Source organism: Battus philenor, unplaced genomic scaffold (genome assembly GCF_028537555.1).
Source record: "Battus philenor isolate CCGP_79_NKW_IND1 unplaced genomic scaffold, ilBatPhil1.0.hap1 SCAF_8, whole genome shotgun sequence".
Classification (NCBI taxonomy): domain Eukaryota; kingdom Metazoa; phylum Arthropoda; class Insecta; order Lepidoptera; family Papilionidae; genus Battus; species Battus philenor.
Window position 1 is genome coordinate 7,585,499 of NW_027181748.1, and position 22,422 is coordinate 7,607,920.

General features: G+C 29.7%; 4 protein-coding genes across 4 annotated transcripts; 2 read left to right on the forward strand and 2 right to left on the reverse strand.

The window, feature by feature from the left end:
* Positions 1-864: 864 nt before the first annotated feature.
* On the reverse strand, positions 865-11,818 carry Kap-alpha1 (karyopherin alpha1). The gene is made up of 11 exons (XM_068775385.1): positions 11,693-11,818; positions 9,282-9,457; positions 8,279-8,491; positions 7,161-7,384; positions 6,285-6,394; positions 5,990-6,143; positions 5,254-5,458; positions 4,232-4,359; positions 3,471-3,634; positions 2,062-2,280; positions 865-1,267 (listed from the first exon to the last, which is right to left on the reverse strand). Exons 2-10 carry the CDS (start codon positions 9,453-9,455, stop codon positions 2,090-2,092), a joined length of 1,563 nt encoding a protein of 520 aa, XP_068631486.1. The 5' UTR covers positions 9,456-9,457; positions 11,693-11,818; the 3' UTR covers positions 865-1,267; positions 2,062-2,089.
* Positions 11,819-13,741: 1,923 nt separating this feature from the next.
* Positions 13,742-14,485, forward strand: LOC137931632 (UPF0389 protein CG9231). The gene is made up of 2 exons (XM_068775093.1): positions 13,742-14,006; positions 14,120-14,485. Exons 1-2 carry the CDS (start codon positions 13,813-13,815, stop codon positions 14,331-14,333), a joined length of 408 nt encoding a protein of 135 aa, XP_068631194.1. The 5' UTR covers positions 13,742-13,812; the 3' UTR covers positions 14,334-14,485.
* Positions 14,437-16,249, reverse strand: Ccdc58 (Coiled-coil domain-containing 58). Its single transcript, XM_068775092.1, has 3 exons — positions 16,130-16,249; positions 15,680-15,952; positions 14,437-14,760 (listed from the first exon to the last, which is right to left on the reverse strand). Exons 1-3 carry the CDS (start codon positions 16,157-16,159, stop codon positions 14,653-14,655), a joined length of 411 nt encoding a protein of 136 aa, XP_068631193.1. The 5' UTR covers positions 16,160-16,249; the 3' UTR covers positions 14,437-14,652.
* Positions 16,250-17,713: 1,464 nt separating this feature from the next.
* Positions 17,714-20,774, forward strand: RpL24 (ribosomal protein L24). The gene is made up of 5 exons (XM_068775401.1): positions 17,714-17,805; positions 17,929-18,004; positions 18,426-18,511; positions 20,104-20,265; positions 20,604-20,774. Exons 1-5 carry the CDS (start codon positions 17,801-17,803, stop codon positions 20,740-20,742), a joined length of 468 nt encoding a protein of 155 aa, XP_068631502.1. The 5' UTR covers positions 17,714-17,800; the 3' UTR covers positions 20,743-20,774.
* Positions 20,775-22,422: the final 1,648 nt, after the last annotated feature.

Sequence of the window (22,422 nt, forward strand, 5' to 3'; positions counted from 1 at the left end):
TTTATTAAGCACAGCTTCTGCTAAAAGGCATATTATTCTATTTCCGAATAAGTGAATAATGCAGATGTTTGTGAATGAATTGTTCTCATATTTAGAAAAAAATTACAAATCCCACCAAGCTTGTTCTTAGTTCTTTTCAGTTGTTGGCGCATTACGAACTAACGTAAAAATAATTTTTAGCTGATGATTATAAATATTGAAGTAAATGTCTCTCATATAATAAAACTATTTTATTTATGCCTTTGAAATATCTTGTAGTAAATTGATTCGAAAGATACGTCACTCTTTTAGAGGCGACTTTTTTCGGTCATTAATTTTTGCGAGGGTTGTTGTTTTACTAAGCGTTTGTACGTCTCTGTAAAGAATGCGCTTAATACAGCAAAATATTTTTTGTTTCAAAACAGTATTATTCTGATCTAATTTATTTCTTTATAGAGTAAAACTTTCATAAAAATTGAGTCGGAAAAGTAACTTATTTGTGGAACATTATGAAGGAAACAATCAAGACATTTTGACATGTGTTAGTATAGTAATTTCCCGAACATAATTATAATTTAGTATTGTTTAAAAATTGACCTGCTGAATATAATAGCAACAAATATGAAACAGGATACTCGGGTGCAAAAGAAATTATAAAATTATTTTGTAAAAAAATCTGTAATTTCAAGTATATTGATAATGTGTTGAAATCAATATATAGACGACTATTGGATTATGTACTATATACAAAGTATAAAACATTTTCTATAATTTATAGATGAACATAAATGATATTATATTTTCAAAAAGTTTAACATAAACCAGTGCTAGAAAAATATTTCAATCTTTTGTAAACCTGTAAAATATATAAAACAATAAAAGACATTTGTGTTGGTACCAGCCTGTACTATAACAAATAAAAAAGTTTCTTTAATACATAACAAACATTCAATGTTTCCTAACGATGATATGCATAAAAGCAAATAAAATATACTTTATACAATAAAAAAATACCTTTATCTACACAAGCAAAAACAAATATTAAGGCGAGGTTAATAATTTGCGTTATAAATCATAATATAATAATCATCTACACTACTGTATATTATGGATGTTGGCAGTGGTAGGTATCGGAATGAGCTTAGCTTATCCCATAAGTCGTCCAGACTATTCCATTTGTAGTCATCTGTCCGACTGCCAACAATTGTGGTGCACAATATGAACACACTCCCGTGTAGATTACTTCGCTGCAGCCCATAGGGGATTATCCACTCTTTGTTATAGCCATCTGTTTAAAAGACAACAACAAATTAAAGGTCCACTTTAAACACATTGGTATTATTCAATATAAAAGGCACTTTAGAAACTAGTTTAAATGACATATTACAATGGGAGACCTATTTATTACTGTTTCAATACACCAGTCAAATAAGTTGTGCTAAAGTTTAACAGGTTACTACTCCATAGTTTCTGGTATAAAAACTAAAAATATCTTGTTTTGTAACACAATACAGTATATGAGCATAACTGAATTTTTTGTAACTTTTCGTTAGTGACACTTCGTCGACACACAATCACTTACTTGATATTTTGGCGTCGTAAAACAGAATTCAAGATTAAAACAATATGAGTAAAAGTACAAAGATAAATATATACATACACGTGTTATATTAAATGTTTTATACTCACATTTAAACTTATATTTAGATGTTAATGTTAGTAGAAAATATAAATCATTATTAATAAAGATTTATCAAATGTCACTTATCACTTGATTATTGGCCCAGTTGGTACCTTATATAAAAAACCGATATCCCCAGACAATACACTAACTTTTGAGATGCAAATAGAGACAGCTGATTATTCTTGTAGTAACAACAGTGAGTAAGGATATAACCCACTGTTGCTAAGCGATTGTCTGGTAGATAATGCCTGTAAGTCATTAAGTCATTGCCATTACACAATGTATAAGATAACTAATTAGTTGTCTTATACATAAAAATGCTACCTAGAGAGTATCAGAACATCAGTAATAATAACATATCTTGTAAAACAAATCACATCTTTATACAAAGTACTCACTCATTAATAATTGTTTCTTAGTCCATTGTTAGAACTGGAAGCCGCCCATGGGAACAGATTGATCAGTAGAGAAAGAGTACTGTCCTGTCGTTGAAGACACCTCTGGCGCTACACGACCATCCTCGCCCTCTGATCCGAAGAAGTTTTCAATGATCTCAAATGACTTTTGATATATGTCCAGGTTTTCATGTGATTGCAGGAATTCTATCTTGTCCAAACCTGTAGAAATTTATATGTATAGAGGTATATCTAGTTCACGGACCCTTCCGCTCCATAAACTCAGTACCGACGAAGCTGTAAAAGCCTTAGGGCTAACAGCATTAACATCTCCAATATATATAGAGGTATAAGAGATATCCACTTATGTATTTACTCATCGCATATCACTGGAAACATAACACTTAGATATTTGAAATTTGGTTTCGCCGAGTGAAGGTCAGCTAAGAACAGATTTTACGAAAAAGATAAAAGACCATTTATTATGCTACCTCAGGGATCAGCTACAATGTTATATTTGTTTCACAACAAAAAAAAACAAATATCCAGCACCATACAATAATAATGTACAATACAACTCGAGACCAAATATTATAAGTCCAATCCTAATCAACAAATTAATATATTTAATTGCAGTAAAGATAAAATACAAGATTCTTATTGTTTTTCACCTTTGTCATAAAAGATGGTTTTATTATCTTTATTTGTATTAAGAATTCACTGTATTAATATTGTACACAGGACCCATCATAAAATATGTTAGCTCTGAAGGGAAAGAGGGGTCATAGCTTGGTGTGACGAGAAATAACAGAAAGAAGGGGGGTTGTCTAATAAAATGTGAAAATTGACTGTTAAGATACTTCAAGACTGATTATCGATATCTCAGAACACTTAAGAAACACATGGGCATTGGTACAATAAGGAAATAGCTTTAAATTTCAGATAATAAATAATTTAATTAAATTTAGTCATTAAAAATGAAAAATAAAATTGTATGATTAAGTGTTATTTTCAGAGTGGCTAGCTTTTGTGATGTAACATTTCTGGAGATGCAGGGGTCACAGATAACGCAGTGAGCCGAGGGGAGGGGGGATGAAAGAAGAGGAAAAGTGAAATTTGATTATAAGCTGGTTACTTTTTTTACTTGCCATGTTCACTGTGTTTACACTGTGGTTACACTTAGTGTTTAGTACACTTGTGTCTAGCATAAATATAATAAAGCAGTTAAGTTTTTAATGGTACTGTAATCTATGGCATCTACCTTTATGATACATACCTAATCCAAATTCACATATGATGAGAAATAATATAGGGTAGATACCCTATATTATTTCTCATCGTTAGAGAATTTGTTACAAATACCAAAATATAACTTAAATATTTCAAATACAACTGCTTTAATAAAATCTTACCAAAACATTCTTCAATGAGAGCCGCATATGGGTTAAGTTGGTCTGACTGTTGACCAGCTTTCAGGATATTATCGAGTCCATTGAGGGCCACTTGTACAGTTTTAGCGTCAGTCAGGGTCAATAAGTCGCACAATGGAGGTATACATCCTTGTTCAACTAGATATCTATAAAATGAATTTATTTTTCATTATTCTACAAATGGTAATTGTGAAAACTCATTGTGATTCAACTTTTTTCTTATAATATCTGGCGTAGACAAAACATTCAACAATAGAGATAAAAATTGTACGCCAATTAAGTTGATAGTCAAAAACTCGAGATTAGTTGAACAAAATTTTTCGGCAAATTTTTATTCATTCACCAAGAAGGTACTTATGGAGAATTAAAACAGACAAATTGCAAGGAAAATAAACAAACACTTCTTTTTCTGTAATAGCCACTGTGTTCAGTTATCAAATAGCTTCAGCTATGAAACCATATAAAAAGGCATGCTAAGATGTGTTCAAAGAAAGACTATTTTGTAAGAAATATGCAACACTTCATTTAAGATCTAATATTTAGATTTAGTGTTAGAATGATGGAAAATGATTTCTGACACTTGTTCATGACATTTTTTCTTTTTGACTGTGACGAGCCATTAACATTAAACAACAATTTTTTTGTGTTACATGAAATAGTAAAATTTTCTTAAAAATAACTCATAAATAAATTTTATTTTGATATTAAATTTGGATAGAAATTTATAAAAGACAAATCATTACTTAATTTGCTCATGAGTGCCTCCGCTAGTTGCATTAGTAATCGCCCACGCCGCCTCTTTTCTTGTTTTAAATTCAGCTTGCCTCAAAATTTCAATAAGCGTCGGGAAAATATTCGCATCTATTACAGCCTGTAAAGGTTATTATTACTTGTACATTCTACTATACCAATCCAATTTCATTCAATCATTCAATATAAATAGTCAATGGCAGTTCTGTAGAAAGTAAAATCGTTAGTAATTTAATCGTCAAAAATTATGACATAAAACGAATTATAAGATGAATGAGAATATAATTATGTACTTAAATTATACAAGTTTTAATGCAGTATTTCCACAGTGTCAGTATTTTACATATGTCTAGGAAATGGGGATTAATTAGAAAAGAATAATCAAAAGTGGGTCTGCCTTATACTTTAGTTAAACGTTTGTTACAATTGATATTTATAATGTCGAAATCAGACAGCTGTTTATTTTAATGTGCTTTTTTATAATGTATTATTATTTTTATTGTCCTTATCTGCAGACGAACTGTATTTTAGTTTGAAGGTTATATAATTATCAGGTTACAAATACAATGTCTATTTACATATTTTGTTGATTAGTTAGTGCTTGTTTAGGAAATGAACCACATAACATATCAATAGAATATGTCCCATCTAACACTTCATTCAATGGCATAGATTCAATTTAGGTTGAATTTAGTCATATTCTTTTTAGACGAAATCAACTATTGTTTGTGTCAAGACATCGCGAAATTGTAATCCTAATTTTTAGGCTTTACAAGACTTTTTGATATGTTCATTGGTAGTCAGTTTTCAAATATTTATGAACTAATGAGAGTATTATGAGCCGAAACTAAGACAAATTTTGTGTGACAGTGGATATAATGTCTATTTTCTTAGCACATTGCCCACTATCAATTAAATGCTTTGACTTGTTGAAAATTTAACACATTTTTAGGATTTATTATTTTTAGAATTGCACTTTATATATCATAATATTTGTAGTTTAGTATTTAGATACCTGAATTTGTACTGCATTTCCAGCCGTAATATTAGATAATGTCCAACAAGCCTCCTTCCTCAATGCTTCAGTACTAGAGCGCAATAGTACATGTAAACTTGGTAGTGGATTGCAGTTGAGAACAGCCTGTGTCTGAGCATCATTTCCAGTAACTATATTCCCTACAGCCCTTAATGCCGCTGACACTACTGTTGACTTATTATGCCTGAAATAATAAAAACAATGTTATCCCAAATACTAATTGTTAAAAAGAAACAAACTTTATCATAAAAAGTTCTAAGTAACTAAGTTCACAGGCTCCTGCTGAAGCTTCGGTCCACGCCGCTATATCTCACGAGACTATGAGAATCCCATACAGATTCCATTGGCCCCATGAGGAAATCTCTGCTTTGACTTTTTATTAGATTACATAGGGATTTTAATAGTGCAATATCAATATAATTATTTTAGGTTGACTAGCTACAATTACTACAATTTTAGTAAGCTTTAGAGAAATAAGTACTATCGGAATAAATTGTAGCATTACTTCTATTTACAGTTGGAGAAGACCTGCCCAGTTTGCGGTGGTATTTCAAATAAGTTTAAATTTCCTCTTCCCTTCCGAAGGAGACAGTCAACAGACAGAGAAGTCAATGCGAAAGTTAATGTCAATGCTTCATACAAGAAAGACATAAAATGTTGGTCTAATGATAGTGAGAAGTTTGTTTTTACAATAATTAACAGTTTTGGTACTTACATCAGTAGTTCAACAAGTCTTCTACAAACTCCAGCATCAATCACAGCTTGAATTTTTTCATTTGGTCCATCAGATAAGTATGAAAGAGCCCAGCATGCGTCACTTAATACATCTGCATCTGTATGGTGTAGAAGTCTTGCTAATACTGGAATACCTATTAAAAATTGCATACATGTTTATATAGTAACCAGAGAATTTCCAATAATAAAATAATAGTTTTTTTTTTAACAAGCTACTTAAGAAAAGGCAGAGCAGGAAGATTTAACTACAAAATTAATCAAATTTCGATACACACCGGGTGCTACAGCTTCAAAGTTTGTAGGAGGATTTTTGCCTCTACACAGATTTGAAAGTATCCAAACTGCATTTCTTGTCATAGATAACCTTGTATATTTGTTTAAGATTCTGAAAAATATTATAGAATAACAAATTCTTATTTTGAAAACTAGTGATCTTCTTTAAAAAAAATATCATCATCATTATCAGCCACAAAATGTGCACTGCTGGACATATGCCTCCTAAAATATTATTAAAAATGCATTAAGTATACTTGAAGTTTTGCATATATTAAAGGAAATAAATATAACAGTTTTTCAATAGTCTCTCATTGAAATAAATATGAGTTAAAACAATATTAACTTTTATATTATTTTTCAAAACATGACCATGACCCATTTGTATTAACAATAACAATTTTTTGGCAATTTGCGAAGCCAAAGTAATAATATAAATAAATATAAATATAACACAAATCATCTGCTTTAATTTTTTTCTCTATGCCATCACTGTAAAATATCTTGGATATAATTAATTTGTTACACAATATTTTATTTTTGCCCTGTCCAAACAAGTTTTTTTTATATAAAATGTATTCGCAATGGGGTGTCTATTTGAAACAAATTAATAAAAATAAATTTATTAAGTATATGTAGAAAACAAATAGTCTTTGCTATATTTCTTAATAGTAATAAAACATGGTAAAGGAAAAATAAATATTGATACTATGATGTGTCTCGATAAGCAGTAGCAAAACATTTTTAATTTTATACTTTTTTCTATCAAACTACTGTAAACTCTTATTAATATTACTGTTGGCTTGTCGGGTTTAAATAAATAAACAAACTGATTATGTTCAAGTAGAAAAAAGAGTTTTGAGAATAATGCCTCTAACTCGATTAGCGGTGGCAGGACACCAGCAGCGAGAACCGCGTCACGGCAGCGCGGTGAGTCACCCGCCACGTTGCCCAGCGCCCAGACGGCTTGCTCGCGAACGTCGTCACCAGCGCCACCTGCCACCAGTGCCACCAGCGCCGCTACGGCCCCGCACTCTACCACCACACGCGTCTGCTCCGACGTACCAGACGCAATATTCGTCAAAGCCCATGCAGCTTCAAACTGGAACACAAAGAAATGTCATCAGCTCGAGAGCGCGAAACCATTATTAGCTTATTCAGTTGCTGTTATTATGTTATACTCCGCTGTTTTTACTTGGTATTATTTTACACGATTTTGAAAAACACCGATCACTAATATAAATAAATACACTTTAGCGCAAATATTTTGTTTCTGCACGAATTGAATGCTAGTTTCTAGAAAAAAAAAATATAGGAATGTGCATTAAAATTTTAATGTAATCTCGACTCTTAAGAATTATGTAGGCAACTTGAAAAAACCAAAAAAAGCCAGCCACTAATAACAGACTTACAACAAAAAACTAACAGAAGCCAAAGATTTCAAACCCAACAATGTGCTAGTCATAAATTGAATGTATCATGTATGTAGAGTTTGGTAGTATAAGAAATCTTTCTTAGTACTGATTGAATTAGCATACTTGGTTTAACTTTAAAACACATTATTGTTAGGTTTTAGAACAGCATGTCTGCAGCCAGTCATATATTGTAGCAGCTTGTCTTAGAGAGGAAATAAAAAACTCTTAAATGTAAATCACACTTAATAAGACAATCAAGTGGCAGTGAATGTTACAACCGGCTTGGCACCAATTAAGTTTTAAAATACAAAACTCTAAACAGAACGATAATTTTCTACAGTGCTTCAGATAACCTGTTATACCTCTTAAATAAATAAAACAGGGAAAACAGGTATAACACGTTTCAGCCCAAACAACATGCAAGTCCACTACTCTTTGAGGCAGAAATAAATCCTATGGTAGTAGTCAGGCAGTCTCTGGCAACGGAAACCCGCCAGTAATAAGTAATAAATACACACATGACATTTTTAAAATGAAAGGATAAAAGCTTATTATTAAAAGTATTTGATATTACTACATACCTGCAATGTTGGATTAGAGCTATTTGATAGAAATTCAACAAATTTAGGAACAATTCCAGTTCGTATCACTTCATCTATTGGTGGATTTGGTTCACGACTTAGAAGCTTTCTAAATATCTGTGTAGCTATAACTTGCTCTTGAGGATTATCACTATATAATGCAGCTACCATTTCTGGTGTGATATCATCAGATGTAGAAATGTTAATGTCTTCCTGAAATAGAACATTTTCAATTTTTATAAAAAAAGATTTAAAAGGTTCAAAAGTCTGCTTATAATCCAACACTTATGGTATTATCACAATTTAGGCCTGTTAGACAACTTACAAAATATATTTCAAAAACACTTAATACACACAATTTAAATACCAATACAAAATAAACTTTTTTCTGTGAAAATATTTTAAATTTATTAATGTAAAAGTAAAAAGAAAATTCAATCAGAAACAAGAAAAACAAAGGTTACAGAAAGAAAATTGTGAGTGCTTCATCTTTCTTATGGATGTTTGACCTATTAAAATCTAGGTTGGTATTCAATACTGTTTTGAAGTGAAATTTTTTCCATTTCTTTACAAAATGATTGCAAATGAAAAGAAATAAATTTAAGTTTAAGTAACGCTTTATGATCCACTGTGTGTGTGAGTATTATTTTCATTATTTGAGATTTTTAATCAAAAGTATGTGAAATGTGGTTATTTACACAATAAATAAATTAACAATCTGTGCCTTGTATGTCTAATCTTAAAACCTAGTGTAATTAAGTAATATATTCTATAGCAAAAGACTTAAAACCTAATCACACTGTCAGTTGGGCAACAGATGTTTGTGTGTCTACATACATTTTATATGAAAGTTAAATTATAGTTAGTAGTAGTTCAATATGTAGCTTGTGGGAACTGGTTCTAATAAACAATATATGTGGTGTGTAAGATAGCTCAGCAGTTAGCCTCATGGCCTATATTTTGAAATACTTGATTTTTCATAAAGTGCTAAAAGTATTTATACCTGCAAAGCAATGTCAGGTGCATTGGGAGCTGGTAGATTAACATTTCTTCTCTTAAAAAGTTGCTGTTCCCTTTTCTGTTTACGTAGTTGCACTCCTTCTTCTTCTCGACGACGGCGCAACTCGTCTGCACTTAAACCTGCATTCTTGTAACGATGTTTGTGTCCTCCAGACATACCTAAATTTTTTTAAATTCATCAAACATATGATTTATATACTTTTGTCATATTAAAATGCTTTTATTACTTAACTTTGCGTTGATGATGTATACAGCATTTACAGTAAAAAACAAAGTTAATTGTTTATTTAATCTTAGCTGTTGAAATTCAAAACAGTATAAAATAATACTAAAATGTAAAAATATGCTAGATCAGACTTTTTATTAACTTTTGCTGCAATTTGCAAGTTCTATTGCATGTTGAGAGGGCCTAGAAGATTAACATTTCTCTTAATAGAATTAAATAAATGCTACAAATGGCTTCCCACAGAAATAAAAATAATTGTGTAAATAACAAACAAAATAGTCCTATAAATAATAAGCAATACAAATTATTCAATTGCAAGGTATGTGGTGTGGTATTACACAGTACAATGCTATATTATCAAAATTTTGTAACACTTTAATCACTTTTCTATGATCAGACAATGCACTATAATCAAGTAAGGATATTATGTAGTGTAAATTAAAAAAAAACAATATGTGCAATCTTAATCTTATATTATAACAATAATAACATAAGTAATCTTTATCTAGTTTTTTATTAAAATGAAGAGTTAAGAAAATTAGTTAGTTACAAGTATAATTAAATGGGTTTGATTCTAATTTTCACTATCATCCAATTGAATTTTAGCTATTTCCTAATTTTACTTTTAATTATTTAGTGTAGGTATGGACTCTGTTTGGGTAAAAGCCTTCCCCAAGGCAAGCCATGTTTCTGTATCCTTAGCTTTGTCCAGCCAACTTTTGCCTATACTCTTTACAAATTTATCTGGCCATCTGGCCTTTGGTTGTCCTCTTGGTCATCAATCATTCTTGTAATGGGACCAGTGACCTGCGGACTTCCATTTAGTCTTGATTGGATATGTTAAAACATCACATTCCGTTGTCTTTTTTTGGATGACTACATTCTTTACCTTATCTTTCATATCACAGATTTACACATCTATTCCTCTCGGTGTAGTCAGATTTTTGTTGTGTTCCCAACAAGGTTATATTTGGCATATTTTCAGTATTTGGCAATGATATGCAAGGCATGGTAGTATTGTTGTATTCATGATTATTTATTATTAAATATTACTATTTATTATCTTAATTGGCAGCAGAAGATGCAACTTAAATTAGTTCATCAAAGTTTCTTTCCTTAATAAAAAAAATTGTTCGAAATCTGAGATAACTTAAAAAGTTCCAATTTATATTTATATCTCAATTAGAACATGGTAACTTTCCCATTACATTTTGTAAATAAACTATGAATAATTTCGGTAAAATAATATTCCTTGCCTTGGACCATAATGTTATAACAGCCAATATTATAAAAAAAAACAAAGACAAATAGAGATGCATCTACTCATTTTGTACTTTGACAAAATTTACAATTAAAATTTATAATGTGTAATGTCTTTAATTGCTCCAATTATCTAATAACTATGTGCATAGAAGTGAAGAATAATTACTGTTGTCTAAATTCAAAAAACCTAAATAATAAATGACTATTTATTTGTAACATCCTTAGTATAAAATAATCATTAGAGGAAAATCTTTTTTTGTCATTTTGCTTTATAGCTTCTGAACCAGTAAAGTTATAGTAGTGCAGTTTTTCACTATAATTTTAATACTTTTTGCATTTAATTGATATTGCATTTTACATAATTAAACTTAATTATTTTGTTTATTTCTACTATTTTGACTAAATAAAAAGTTGAATAGTATCAGATATGATCTGGAAACCCAGATATGTAAAGTCAGTTCAATCTAGATTGATAGTGGAAGTTGCACATCCTATAGTTCTAGAACATATTGATTTCCTCAAAAGAAAGTTAAATGTTAGAAATTAAATAAAAACATTTTCTGATGTTTGTATAATATAGAATCATCTTCATATTTACTAACCTTTAAGTTCCATTAAAAGAAAATTGACTCAAAATTTCGTACAAAAGAAAAACTGTCATCCTTTTTTCTTTCACAGACTATTACTCAATTATCAGTCTTTTTATGCCTATCAAATTTTTAAGCAACAAACATACCATAATTTCATATTACAGAAAGAACCTTACACGAAATATATGAAATAAAATAAGGAAATACGAAAATTAAACACTTAAAATTTGTTTTTAGTTGACATGTCCGTAGCATATAGCAATAGTTTGAAGTGGAATTAACAGTTTATTGTCAAAAAATTTTACGTGTACTTACTGTATATTGCACAAGATATTTAAAAGGATAATATTAACTAATCAGACATGTATTGTAGAAGAAAAAACTATTCTCGATCAACTTAATTTTAGACGAAATTAAGATCACGTCATGAATCTATCAATGTATACCAATTACAAATGTACAATGCTGTAAGATTTACGCAAAGGAAACCAATCTTTTTACCACAGAAAAAAAAGATTCTTAATATCACACATTTTTAGTAATAGACCTTTACATATGAACATATTGTTTTGTTAAAGCGGTGACTGAACGCGTAATTTATTTATATTTGCCAATACATTTTAAATACAATTAAATTTCATTTTCTACGTTTTTAAAAATGAGTGACTTGGTCTTTGATTAATAATTTTTCATTGCATTTGTATCCATTTCAGTGTTTCAGTATGAACACGATAAAGTAAGAGTTAAATTTAGAATACATGTTCCACAATATCAATTAACAAAAAAGTGTTAACGCTTGCGACACGGAAATTTTGATCTGAAGAACTTACATCGAGATTACCCGCAACGAAATCAAGGTCTAAATAATGGCGATTGTGAAAAGTATCAGCATTCAATCTACCTTAAATGTTAGCATCAAGATAATATTGACACATTTGCATCAAATTGTAAGATGTAAGATTAAAAAGTTTGATAAGTGGTTTCACACGATCTGGACAAACGTCAGCACATTCAACACGTTGATCCGTTCTTGCGTTGACTAACAGACACAGAATAGAAGGGGATTTGAATCGAATAATCACTTAAGACTACAAAAACATGATTTTTGCAATCGTAAGCGATAGTCATGTTGTTTAGAATCTGATATTGAATTTAAACAACATCCTAAACGAATTCATACCATGAGAATAGAGACGGTTTCTGCTCGAGGGTGTAGTACTGGTGTTATTCATTACCAGTTCTTACCAAAGTAATGATGGATAAACTCTTAAATCACCAACCAGCTTTGGTTAATCGGACGTCCCCAACGCCAAACAGCGCTCTACCTCACATGACACAACTGACGGTCTCTGGGCTAGAAGAAAAATAATTGGAAGGCCTGTGTCATCACCTGTACTCCCTGTGTTGTGCATTTTAAATTTTGGTCAATTTAATGAAAAACAAGTAGAAGAGTAAAGGTTTTTCTTTTCGTATCCTTGTCTTCTAGATGGGAGTTAAAAATAACTACTGCGCTGGCACAGATTCATCGATAACATGAGTACATACTTTAATTCATAGAAATTTGAAAAAAATTGGACTTTTTATACACTGAATGGAGGTACATTTAACACATTACTAACTCTATAGCAATGTGCTGCTATAGAAAATACAGTTGATTATAGTCTTGATCGATGGTAATTTTTGATTAATTGTTTAAGTTTAGTAGGTACTACCATTTTATTATAATTAATCTCATAACAATATATTGTTGAGAGAAAATCTATAAAATTAATTCAACTTTAGAAATGCTTGGCGGGCCGCATAAGCAAGTTTAAAAGGGTCACAAACAGCCCGCGGACCGCGTGTTGCTCATACCTTTTGTATGATTCTCTTTGGTGAACATTCTATTGTTGTAGTTTATGATATGTAATGTTATTTTGATGATAGCTGCTCATTAACACGAGTATATAATTTTAATGTAAGCTTCAGATAGCTAAAAGCGTTTGTTGTATAATCTTATATTAGTAAATGAAAAACAAAAATGTAAGGAGAGAAAACAATAAAGTTATGAAATTCTAAATACAAGTTAGAAATAATTATACTGAACTCGTTAGTCAATTTATTATATGACATTTACAACTGGAAGCCTTTTTATACTGCTGTGACCTAATATCAGATGATAAATAAAACGTCTGTTCTTTGTAAAATACGTTGTAAAGGATTATAAAAATCAATCAATGAGCAAATACTAAATCGTCTAGTGTTTCTATAAAAATGCCCGGAATTATTTTTTTTTTGTTAAAACGATAATATTTTAATGCTGTTTTTGAACGCAAGAAACCGGTTTTTTTTTAAACCGGACTTCGTACAGCCCTATAGGTATTACCTATGTCTAACAGACCATCTTGCGTGACTTTTTATATTAAATCATCATTATTTTTTATATTTAAAAAAATATGAACAAATTGTTTTTAAACAGAGCGAAAACGCTCCTATTAAGAAGATGGATGTGCACACCCGCTACAGGTGCGAATCCTCCACCAGATGATCGCTCAATGACAAGAAGGCATAAGCCCTCTGACTTTGAAAAGACTATTCTTGTTTGGACTAAGAAGTACAAGAATAAAAGCGAAATACCTGCTTTCGTATCGTACGTATTTATTTAAGGTCGTTTGAATGTTACGAATAAACTATGTAAATTATATCGTATTATTACGTATTTTCACGTTTTTCTGTTATAAACTACTGATGTTAATTTTTCAGAGCCGAGATTATCGATAGATCAAGAAGTGAAGCAAGAATCAAGATTTCTAACGTTTTAATGGTTTTAACTGCTTTGGCAAGTTTAGGTGCAATTATAGCAGGAAAAGCAGCTGCTAAGAGAGGAGAGTCTGTACATCAATATAATTTGGATTGGCACAAAAAATACCGTGAGGAACATGCAGCGAAAACAGACCAAACATCTAGTACAAATTGATTTTTTAAAGTTTATCACAAAAGTTTGCAATCTAATCTTAACAAGTTTCCTTGTGATATTTATTTGCCTAAACTATATTGTGTTGCATAAATGATAAATGTAATAGAATAGATTAAGGAAAAACTTTATTTATATATGACATTTGCTGTTTACTATTATTATTTTATTTATCCTCAGTTCATTTATACTTTACAAAAAGGCTAGAATTTAAAAGCATTCTGGCTAAAAAAGAGGGAAAACAAAAAAGTTGTAGATAACTACTTTTTTTTTACTATTTACAAAAAATCAATAACACCCTGTAAGTCTCCAATTCCAGTCTTCATAAATTATTTGGTTTAAAGTATGATCTACATTTTTCTGTGAACAGTTTTGTTGTCTTTTCCTTTATCACTTCTTCCACACTTAGTTCTGTTTGTAGGAGACGTAACTAAAATAAATAAAAATCATTTAATGTAACACTAAAACTAATTATTTTACATTCACATTATTAATTTTTTTTGTCATTTTACTACATTTAAATAGAAGGAAGATAATATAAAATACTATAATTAATTATACATGGAACTATGACTATTTTTCAAGTGCCATGTAATTTTCTTTACATGTAAGACACTGTCTGTTAGAAAATGGATACTTTTTTCAATTGACATCCTTACAATTTTTATTCTGAAAATAATTTACCATAATCATTGCTCAATCAACTCTTATGTGGAAGATATTAATATAATATCATTATTCAAAAATAGGTTTCCAAGGTTAAAGGAAACTTGGATAGTTTTAATTGGTCATGTTTTAATTTTTCATAATCATTTTCAAGAGCATTAGTACTTAACTAATAAATTTATGCTAGATTTCCTGTCCAAGTATAAAAGTAGTATTTAATTGATGATTTCCTTTTAATAGATGTTTATTTCTTTGGTTATTTGCAAATAGTTCATTAAAATAAGTAAATTGAACATTGGTTGGAAAGAGATTAGAGTAAATACATTAATTTCACATTCGACAAGGATAATGTCTATTTAATAACACCAAATATTACCTCAAATGGACACAATGTTATACAAAAAACTTTAATTTATTATAATTCCCATTACATAAATAATTAACATTTTAAGAAACAAATTAAAACAATATATTAAAATCCTAAGTTTTGTCCCTCAATTTTAAACACTACCAGTATTATTACAGTACTATGTTCTAACAACTTATTACAGTACTGATGGGCACAATCAATCCCCTTCTGGTGTCATGGTTGATCAGCATTACTTCATAACTTTAGCTGATATTTTTTTAGACGAATTTGTGAAATAATTATAATGGGAATTGATAAAAAATAATTATAATACCTTTCGTTGTTCAGCTTTCAGGTTTTTTAAAACTTCGAAATCATCAGGATTAGTCTCTTTAGATAATTTTAATTCCTTAACCGAGTTTGCAGTTGCAATGATGCAGTTTTTTATAACATTTTCTCTTTCTTCATGCCCTTTTTGTATTTGAATATAAAGTTCCTGGCAGGCTTGTGTTGCATTAACTTTGCTTTTAAAGGACTCCGTGGGGAGGGAAGTATTCAATGCGTAAACTATTTTATCATCCAAGACGCGCATCTTTTTAAGAATGTCCTGGCAACAAATTAAGTAAATAATAAAGTATCTATTGCTTCACACGAAGAAGATTAAAAATATCATAACGACCGGTTGGATAACCTCTCAAATTCATAGGTTATACAAAGAATCACACTTGTAAATATAAATAAATCTAGAATCTTCATGTTATCGTTTAAAATAATTTCATCCAACCTGAAATTCTAGAAAATCTGGACAAATCATTGATTAGCCTGTTTAATTAACTACAGGAAAATAAATAATGAAATTCAAATGATTAGCTCACGATATTTTCTTACTACACATAGGTATAAGCTTTTTAGTTTACTATTTTACTTAGAGATAATATTTTCATAGATGGCGTTCTTAGCTTTTGATATGTCACGTTTTTATACTGTCCTACGTCAAAAAGGCTTTTAATTTAATTAATAATAAATTAATTTTATTATCTATTTTAACATTGTACAAATCAGTTTCAAATTAATATATAAAGTATAATATTGGCCTTATAAATTACATGAAATATTCTGTAAACAATTTTTTTTTCATTGCCAAGGAAGTAATAGTATAAAAATTGTTATTATGTAATTATTATTTTAATTACTCAAAATTCTATCTCCAATAACATTATATGTGACAGTAATCTAGTGTCCTCCTTAGAGTGGTACAGTACTAAATAATTATTGTGAATGAATATTCTTCAGGTTTCTTCCTAATTAAAACCTCTACGGACTAGGATTATCTTCATTACTCTTCAATTGAATTCATAAAATACTAGAATAATATTTAACAAACTACTAACATTACATATTTAATTAATATATATCATTGGTTTACCTATCGTTAAACAGAAATATTTAAAAAAAATGATATTCAGCGAACTTCTTCGGGTCGCATAGTTGCTTGCTGCTTTTGATTGAATTGAATTGAAATTTCTATACTGTTTAAATGTAAGCGTAGTAACGTATGTTACTGAAATCAATCATTACTGCGCTGTACCAACTGCAGTTTGTTAGACAAAAAGGGCTGATAGGATCGAAGTAGACACGTCCGTTGGTGAAATACAACGTGAGCTATTGATCACAATGTAAATATTTATTGTAATTTACTGGCAAATCTGCGAAGTGGTTGTAAACTTAGCTTTGGATATTCTATTATCATAATGCCAAAATAGCTATCGATCAAAAGTTCGATAGCCCTTGTACCACTGCATGGAGTATCTACCCAAGCAGTCTAAAAGTTTGGAGGTCTCACAATTAATAATGAAACGGACCAAGTAGAGGTTCCCGAGCCGCTCTCGTAACTCATTTACGAAACAATTGCTTTGAGAAGCTTTATGCTAAGCATCTTAAGCGCTATGCTACCTCAAGCCCGATAAAGCTATAAATACTTAACAGCATTACTACCAAAACGTAGACAGTTAAGCCTCGCATAAAACATTTTAGAAAAATTATCCAGATGCTATGTTAGTGGCGATAAAGGACTATTTTAAAAGAAAGGTTTATATTTATTTTTTTTTAGTTATTTTCAAATAAGATATTTATCTTAACCGAAGATAACTAAAAGAAAATATACATAAGGTAAGCCTTTCAAATATTACAAAAAATTTTATGTCTCATAGGTGTACTGTGAAAAATGGTATGAGGAAATTAATTTTTCTCTTGCGTTAAGAAGTTATTTAGTATATTATAATAGGGTTCAATGAAGTAATTAAATCAAAGGAATAGTATTATAATTTAAAGAAAGGTTTAAACATAGTTAAATACAAGCTCTGCCGACTTGACACTGGCATTTTCTGTTGTCATTGTCTTTGGTATTTGCTATAGTATCTGTCATTTGGTTCTTTCTTTCTTGACACAAGTCAAAATGAAGTACGTTTACTGCAATATTTTTATATTTTTATAAATCAAATTAATCTTTTATAATTATTCTGTGAATACTGTTGAATATGTAAGTGAAGTGTTTTGTTTTTAAGATGTGTGTTTTATTTTCAGGATCGGACTTTGCGCCTACAGTGGTTACAAGATTTACCCTGGCCATGGCAAAACCATGGTTAAGGTAGACGGCAAGGTATTAATTTTTTGTATTGTTATATTGATTTATCTTCATTTAAATTAAAATTACAGTTAGATGTCTTGCATCGAAATGCTTCCAAATTGAAAGAAAATTATTTTAATTGTAAGATAAAACAATGGTCGAAGTAATATAATTGTAAAATATAATAAAACAAATGTGTGTCAATATTTATATAAAGGTTTGCCATTTGATTCTAATCTCTTATTTATAATTATAATATATTGTAAGTTATAGATTTTAACTCAATTGTAAAATGTAATTATATGCAAAAATTGAAAATGTACTAAATCTAGATCCCTATATTATATTCTGTAATTTTGTATAAACTACCTTAGTCTATTTGTTGTCCACATTTTAAGTAAAAAAACTCCAAATAACTTTGAATAATTGTGGAATCGTTTACAATTTGTTTCAGACCTTCACATTTTTGAATTCAAAATGTGAAGCTGCCCATCTAATGAGGAGAAATCCACGAAAAGTGACATGGACGGTTCTTTACAGGTTAGATTTTTAATGTATATAAAATAAGCTTCTAATAAAAATGAAATTAAAAAATGTGTGTATTGGAGAGAATACAGGTTTTTATTATTTGTATAGAAATATATTACATTCATCAACATCCAACTATATTTCATGTCTGTTGCACAATACACTAACATATTTATTGTTATTAAAAAAACTGATAATATTGAAGTGATCTTCACTTTTTTGACATACTAGAGTCATGTCCACTTAAAGATATTTGAGGTACATCTAAAATATTATGGTCAAATCTAATGACTACATTGCTATCATCGGTGTGCTCAAGTACACAGAAACATTTAAACTTCATTATTTTAAGTTTTAAATTAACCAGATTGAAAAATCACTAAAATTCTTTGTGCAGCTAGTTATAGGAATACAACAGAAAATATGTAAAAAATCTTTGTGTGGCACATAAATGTCTTATATATCTATAGTAGTAAGTTTAATTAACTTTTCTTTTTTTATTGAATACTAATAAAAACAGGTATTTAATAAATAGAAATTTTAAGTTAGGATATTTCACATTTTGAAATGTTTAGGTGTTGGAGTTGTATTAACAATAAATGCTAGCCTAATTGATGTGATACAGAGATTTTTTTTCTGATCAATTTTTGTGTCATGTATTTCACTTTTGTGTAAAAATTATTTAATTTAGTAAAAGTATTTGATAAACACACATATTATATATAATAATAGTTCAACTGAGGAACATAACCTGTCTTTTCACAAAACAATAATGAAATTCTTTTAAATTACTATTATTAATTTCCAAATAGAATGAAGTTGTAAATACACCTATCCCCTGATTTACACGGTACTTGTTTTACACGTTTTCGCTTTTACACAGTTTTCCAAATAACTTTTTTTGTTTTAAAAACCGATTTTATTACCATCTCTCATAATGTAAATATTTCTGCTTCAAACATCGAATCTGCAAAAATAACTTCGAGTGATGAAAGTAAATTCGAACCTTCGATTTCGAAAAAAAGAATGAGAGTAATTTCTGACAGTGATAAAGGATAATAAAACCTTTGCTTTTATTTTTTGTTCTTCTGTTTAATTTGTTGTAATTAAATAAAAAAAAAACAGTGTTTCCGTAATATATTAAATATTTTAACTTGTCAATGCATTTCATTTTTATTTCTGTGTACACCAAAAAATATTGAAATAAATCACAACTGTTAAATAGCAAACTTATGCATTTTCTGTAAGTTTTTCGACTTACATGGTTTTGACTTGCAAAATTTTAAATTTACAATTTACACATTTTTCTCTGCAGCATATCTACCGTGTAAATCGTGAGATAGGTGTATGTGAAATCTATATAAAATCAATATCTAAATTAATGTATCTACATGGCTTTACATGTCTAAAATTTTAGATTTAAATATCACATTTGTTATGTATGATACTAACAGTCAACCCTTCAAATCAAAAGGGTTATGTACTAGTTATACTCAACATACAATCTAAAATGTATGAAATGTATTGATAAAATCAAACACTTTTTGAAACAATTATATTTCTAAGAATATTCTGTTAATGGATTGTATATTGGTTATTTCAAGGCGTAAGTTCAAGAAGGGCCAGGAAGAAGAGCAAGCCAAGAAGCGAACTCGAAGAACCCAGAAGTTCCAGCGTGCCATTGTAGGCGCTTCTCTTAGTGATATTATGGCAAAACGTAACATGAAGCCAGAAGTGAGGAAAGCACAAAGAGAGCAGGCAATCAAGTATGATAAATCAGGATTTTTCCATGATTTACTTTACTATTGTACATATTTACTTTATTATACTACCATATAATAAATATTCTGATGCATGTGTTACCTAAATGTGAGTCAAACAAAATGTTGAAGCAAATACTTTCGAAATTAGTTACTTGGTCGAATTGCTTCTGTAATTTAGTGAAATTTAATTAAGGTAAACATGCATCACAATAATAAATCCTAATACTTTTTTATCTCTATTTTTCTTCACATTTAGAGGAAACCACAAATTATACTTCAATGTTTATTTATCATTTTTTATTGTTAATAATTAATTATATTTTTATCTTCTTTTAACTTAGGGCTGCAAAGGAACAAAAGAAAACCACTAAAGCGGCCAAGAAGACCACTGCTCCTCCTACAAAGGCAAAGGCAGCACCTAAAGCCAAGGCTGCGAAAGTAAGTCAGAAGTCAGCACCGCGTGTTGGAGGCAAGCGATAAGACTTGATAAGGGAATAAAAAATTTTAAAATACCTGTTTTTTAATTAATAACTTTCCTAAAGTTTCTTCGTAGGACATTGTACTGATAAGTTTATTTCAAAGTAATGATTAAAAAAAAAAACATTGTAATTTTAAACACATTTACATTTCACACTCAACTCAATTTCAATAGTAATGTTAAGTAAATTTTGATTGTCAAAACCCCATCTATTTATAACTCGAAACAACTCTTGGTTAGTTTCGATTTTAATGTTTATTTGTAATGTATGGTACGTATGTGGAAAAGCTATGCGTCGGAGCTTCGCTGTGAACTCTTAATCAGGAATGACAAAGAAAGACCGACGTAGTTCGAAAAATTGATCGTCTGAAGTAACAGAAGTCTGGGTACGGCCCTTGAAGCGACGATATACTAGGTGGACCAAAGACAGTCAAGATCACGGGAAGTCGCTGTATGCAGGCAGCGTAAGACCGATCATCAATCATTAAGGCAATCTTTGGGGGAGAATCATGCAGTTGCAGAGGACGTCTATCAGCCGACATGATACATCACTTTGATTTCGACCTTTTGTGTTAAACATAATAGTACATCTCAGATAGACTAGAATGCTTATTAGAAAAACTGGTTACAACGTTGCAAACAATAACATTTTTATATAGATTATTTTGTTTCCTATCTTCGAGTTAAAACATTTAACGCTAATTTATTAAGCTTGCCTAATTTGTTAGTGGTTACGGATTTTTAAACATGTATTCAATCAGTTTCTGTAGGTTTACAATTTCTCCAGTATATCTAGTCTATTGATTTTGGGTGTTAGTCAAAATGAGATTTATAATAAATTTTAATAGCACGACTTTATTATGCGTTTTAATCAATCCACCTAATCATTATTTCAAATAATAATAGACTAAACTTATTCACTGCTTTTTTATAAACATTTAAATTTTACCATTTAAACAGCACAGCAAAATATTTTCTAACTTAAAGTAATTAATAGAATTTACACTAGTAATTGTAATTAAGAGATGGATTCTAGTAAAATTCACCTATTTTCACGTGGAATTCTTGATCATATACATTTTACTGAATACGTAACTGATTTCTTTTTAGCTTCTTCGACGGCGACACAACGTAATTATATAAGATTTTTTTAAGAATAAAGTCCCACTTTTGTAGTTGAATACTGTAGCTTCACCTTTTAGTTTTTTGTCTAGGTTACTACTATTACATAATTCATTTGGAAACTCCGGGAAAAAAACTTTTTTTATACATTGAAAAATAACCGATTTATCTCCTGTTAAAGCATGGACAAATTAAATCATATGGTTCTCCTTAGCAGTGACAAACTTATCAGCGCCAAAGAATAAGTACAGGCCACAACAATCTCTTCCACCTCCATTTTGCCAGAGCTCCTTACTAAAAGATCTATGTCAATTTAGTGTAGTAAACCATGGCATTAACATTCATTTATTTTCCGTTAGTACACAAAACTAAAAAGCATTTTACGTACTGAGCATATTTTAAAAATTGTATACATAACAAGTTTTTGGAAATTTAAAAATGTTATAGGTACCTACATACAATAATTTTTATTTTCCGTATATGGCTTGTAATTGGCACATAGCTGTTAATGTAATTACTAATTTTGTTAAATTAACTGGGAACCTCCAAAATACCAAATC

What these genes read in the sequence shown, in the direction of transcription:
- Kap-alpha1 (XM_068775385.1), bottom strand. Translation starts at nt 9,455, where the DNA reads ATGTCTGGAGGACACAAACATCGTTACAAGAATGCAGGTTTAAGTGCA. An exon ending in GAAATGCAGTACAAATTCAG is followed by an intron (nt 4,360 to 5,253) that starts GTATCTAAATAC and finishes TAACCTTTACAG; the next exon opens with GCTGTAATAGATGCGAATAT. An exon ending in TCTCATTGAAGAATGTTTTG is followed by an intron (nt 2,281 to 3,470) that starts GTAAGATTTTAT and finishes AAATTTCTACAG; the next exon opens with GTTTGGACAAGATAGAATTC.
- LOC137931632 (XM_068775093.1), top strand. Translation starts at nt 13,813, where the DNA reads ATGAACAAATTGTTTTTAAACAGAGCGAAAACGCTCCTATTAAGAAGA. An exon ending in GAAATACCTGCTTTCGTATC is followed by an intron (nt 14,007 to 14,119) that starts GTACGTATTTAT and finishes TTAATTTTTCAG; the next exon opens with AGCCGAGATTATCGATAGAT.
- Ccdc58 (XM_068775092.1), bottom strand. Translation starts at nt 16,159, where the DNA reads ATGATTTGTCCAGATTTTCTAGAATTTCAG. An exon ending in CAGATTTTCTAGAATTTCAG is followed by an intron (nt 15,953 to 16,129) that starts GTTGGATGAAAT and finishes ATTTGTTGCCAG; the next exon opens with GACATTCTTAAAAAGATGCG. An exon ending in TGAAAGCTGAACAACGAAAG is followed by an intron (nt 14,761 to 15,679) that starts GTATTATAATTA and finishes TATTTATTTTAG; the next exon opens with TTACGTCTCCTACAAACAGA.
- RpL24 (XM_068775401.1), top strand. An exon ending in TGGTTAAGGTAGACGGCAAG is followed by an intron (nt 18,005 to 18,425) that starts GTATTAATTTTT and finishes AATTTGTTTCAG; the next exon opens with ACCTTCACATTTTTGAATTC. An exon ending in CAAAGAGAGCAGGCAATCAA is followed by an intron (nt 20,266 to 20,603) that starts GTATGATAAATC and finishes CTTTTAACTTAG; the next exon opens with GGCTGCAAAGGAACAAAAGA.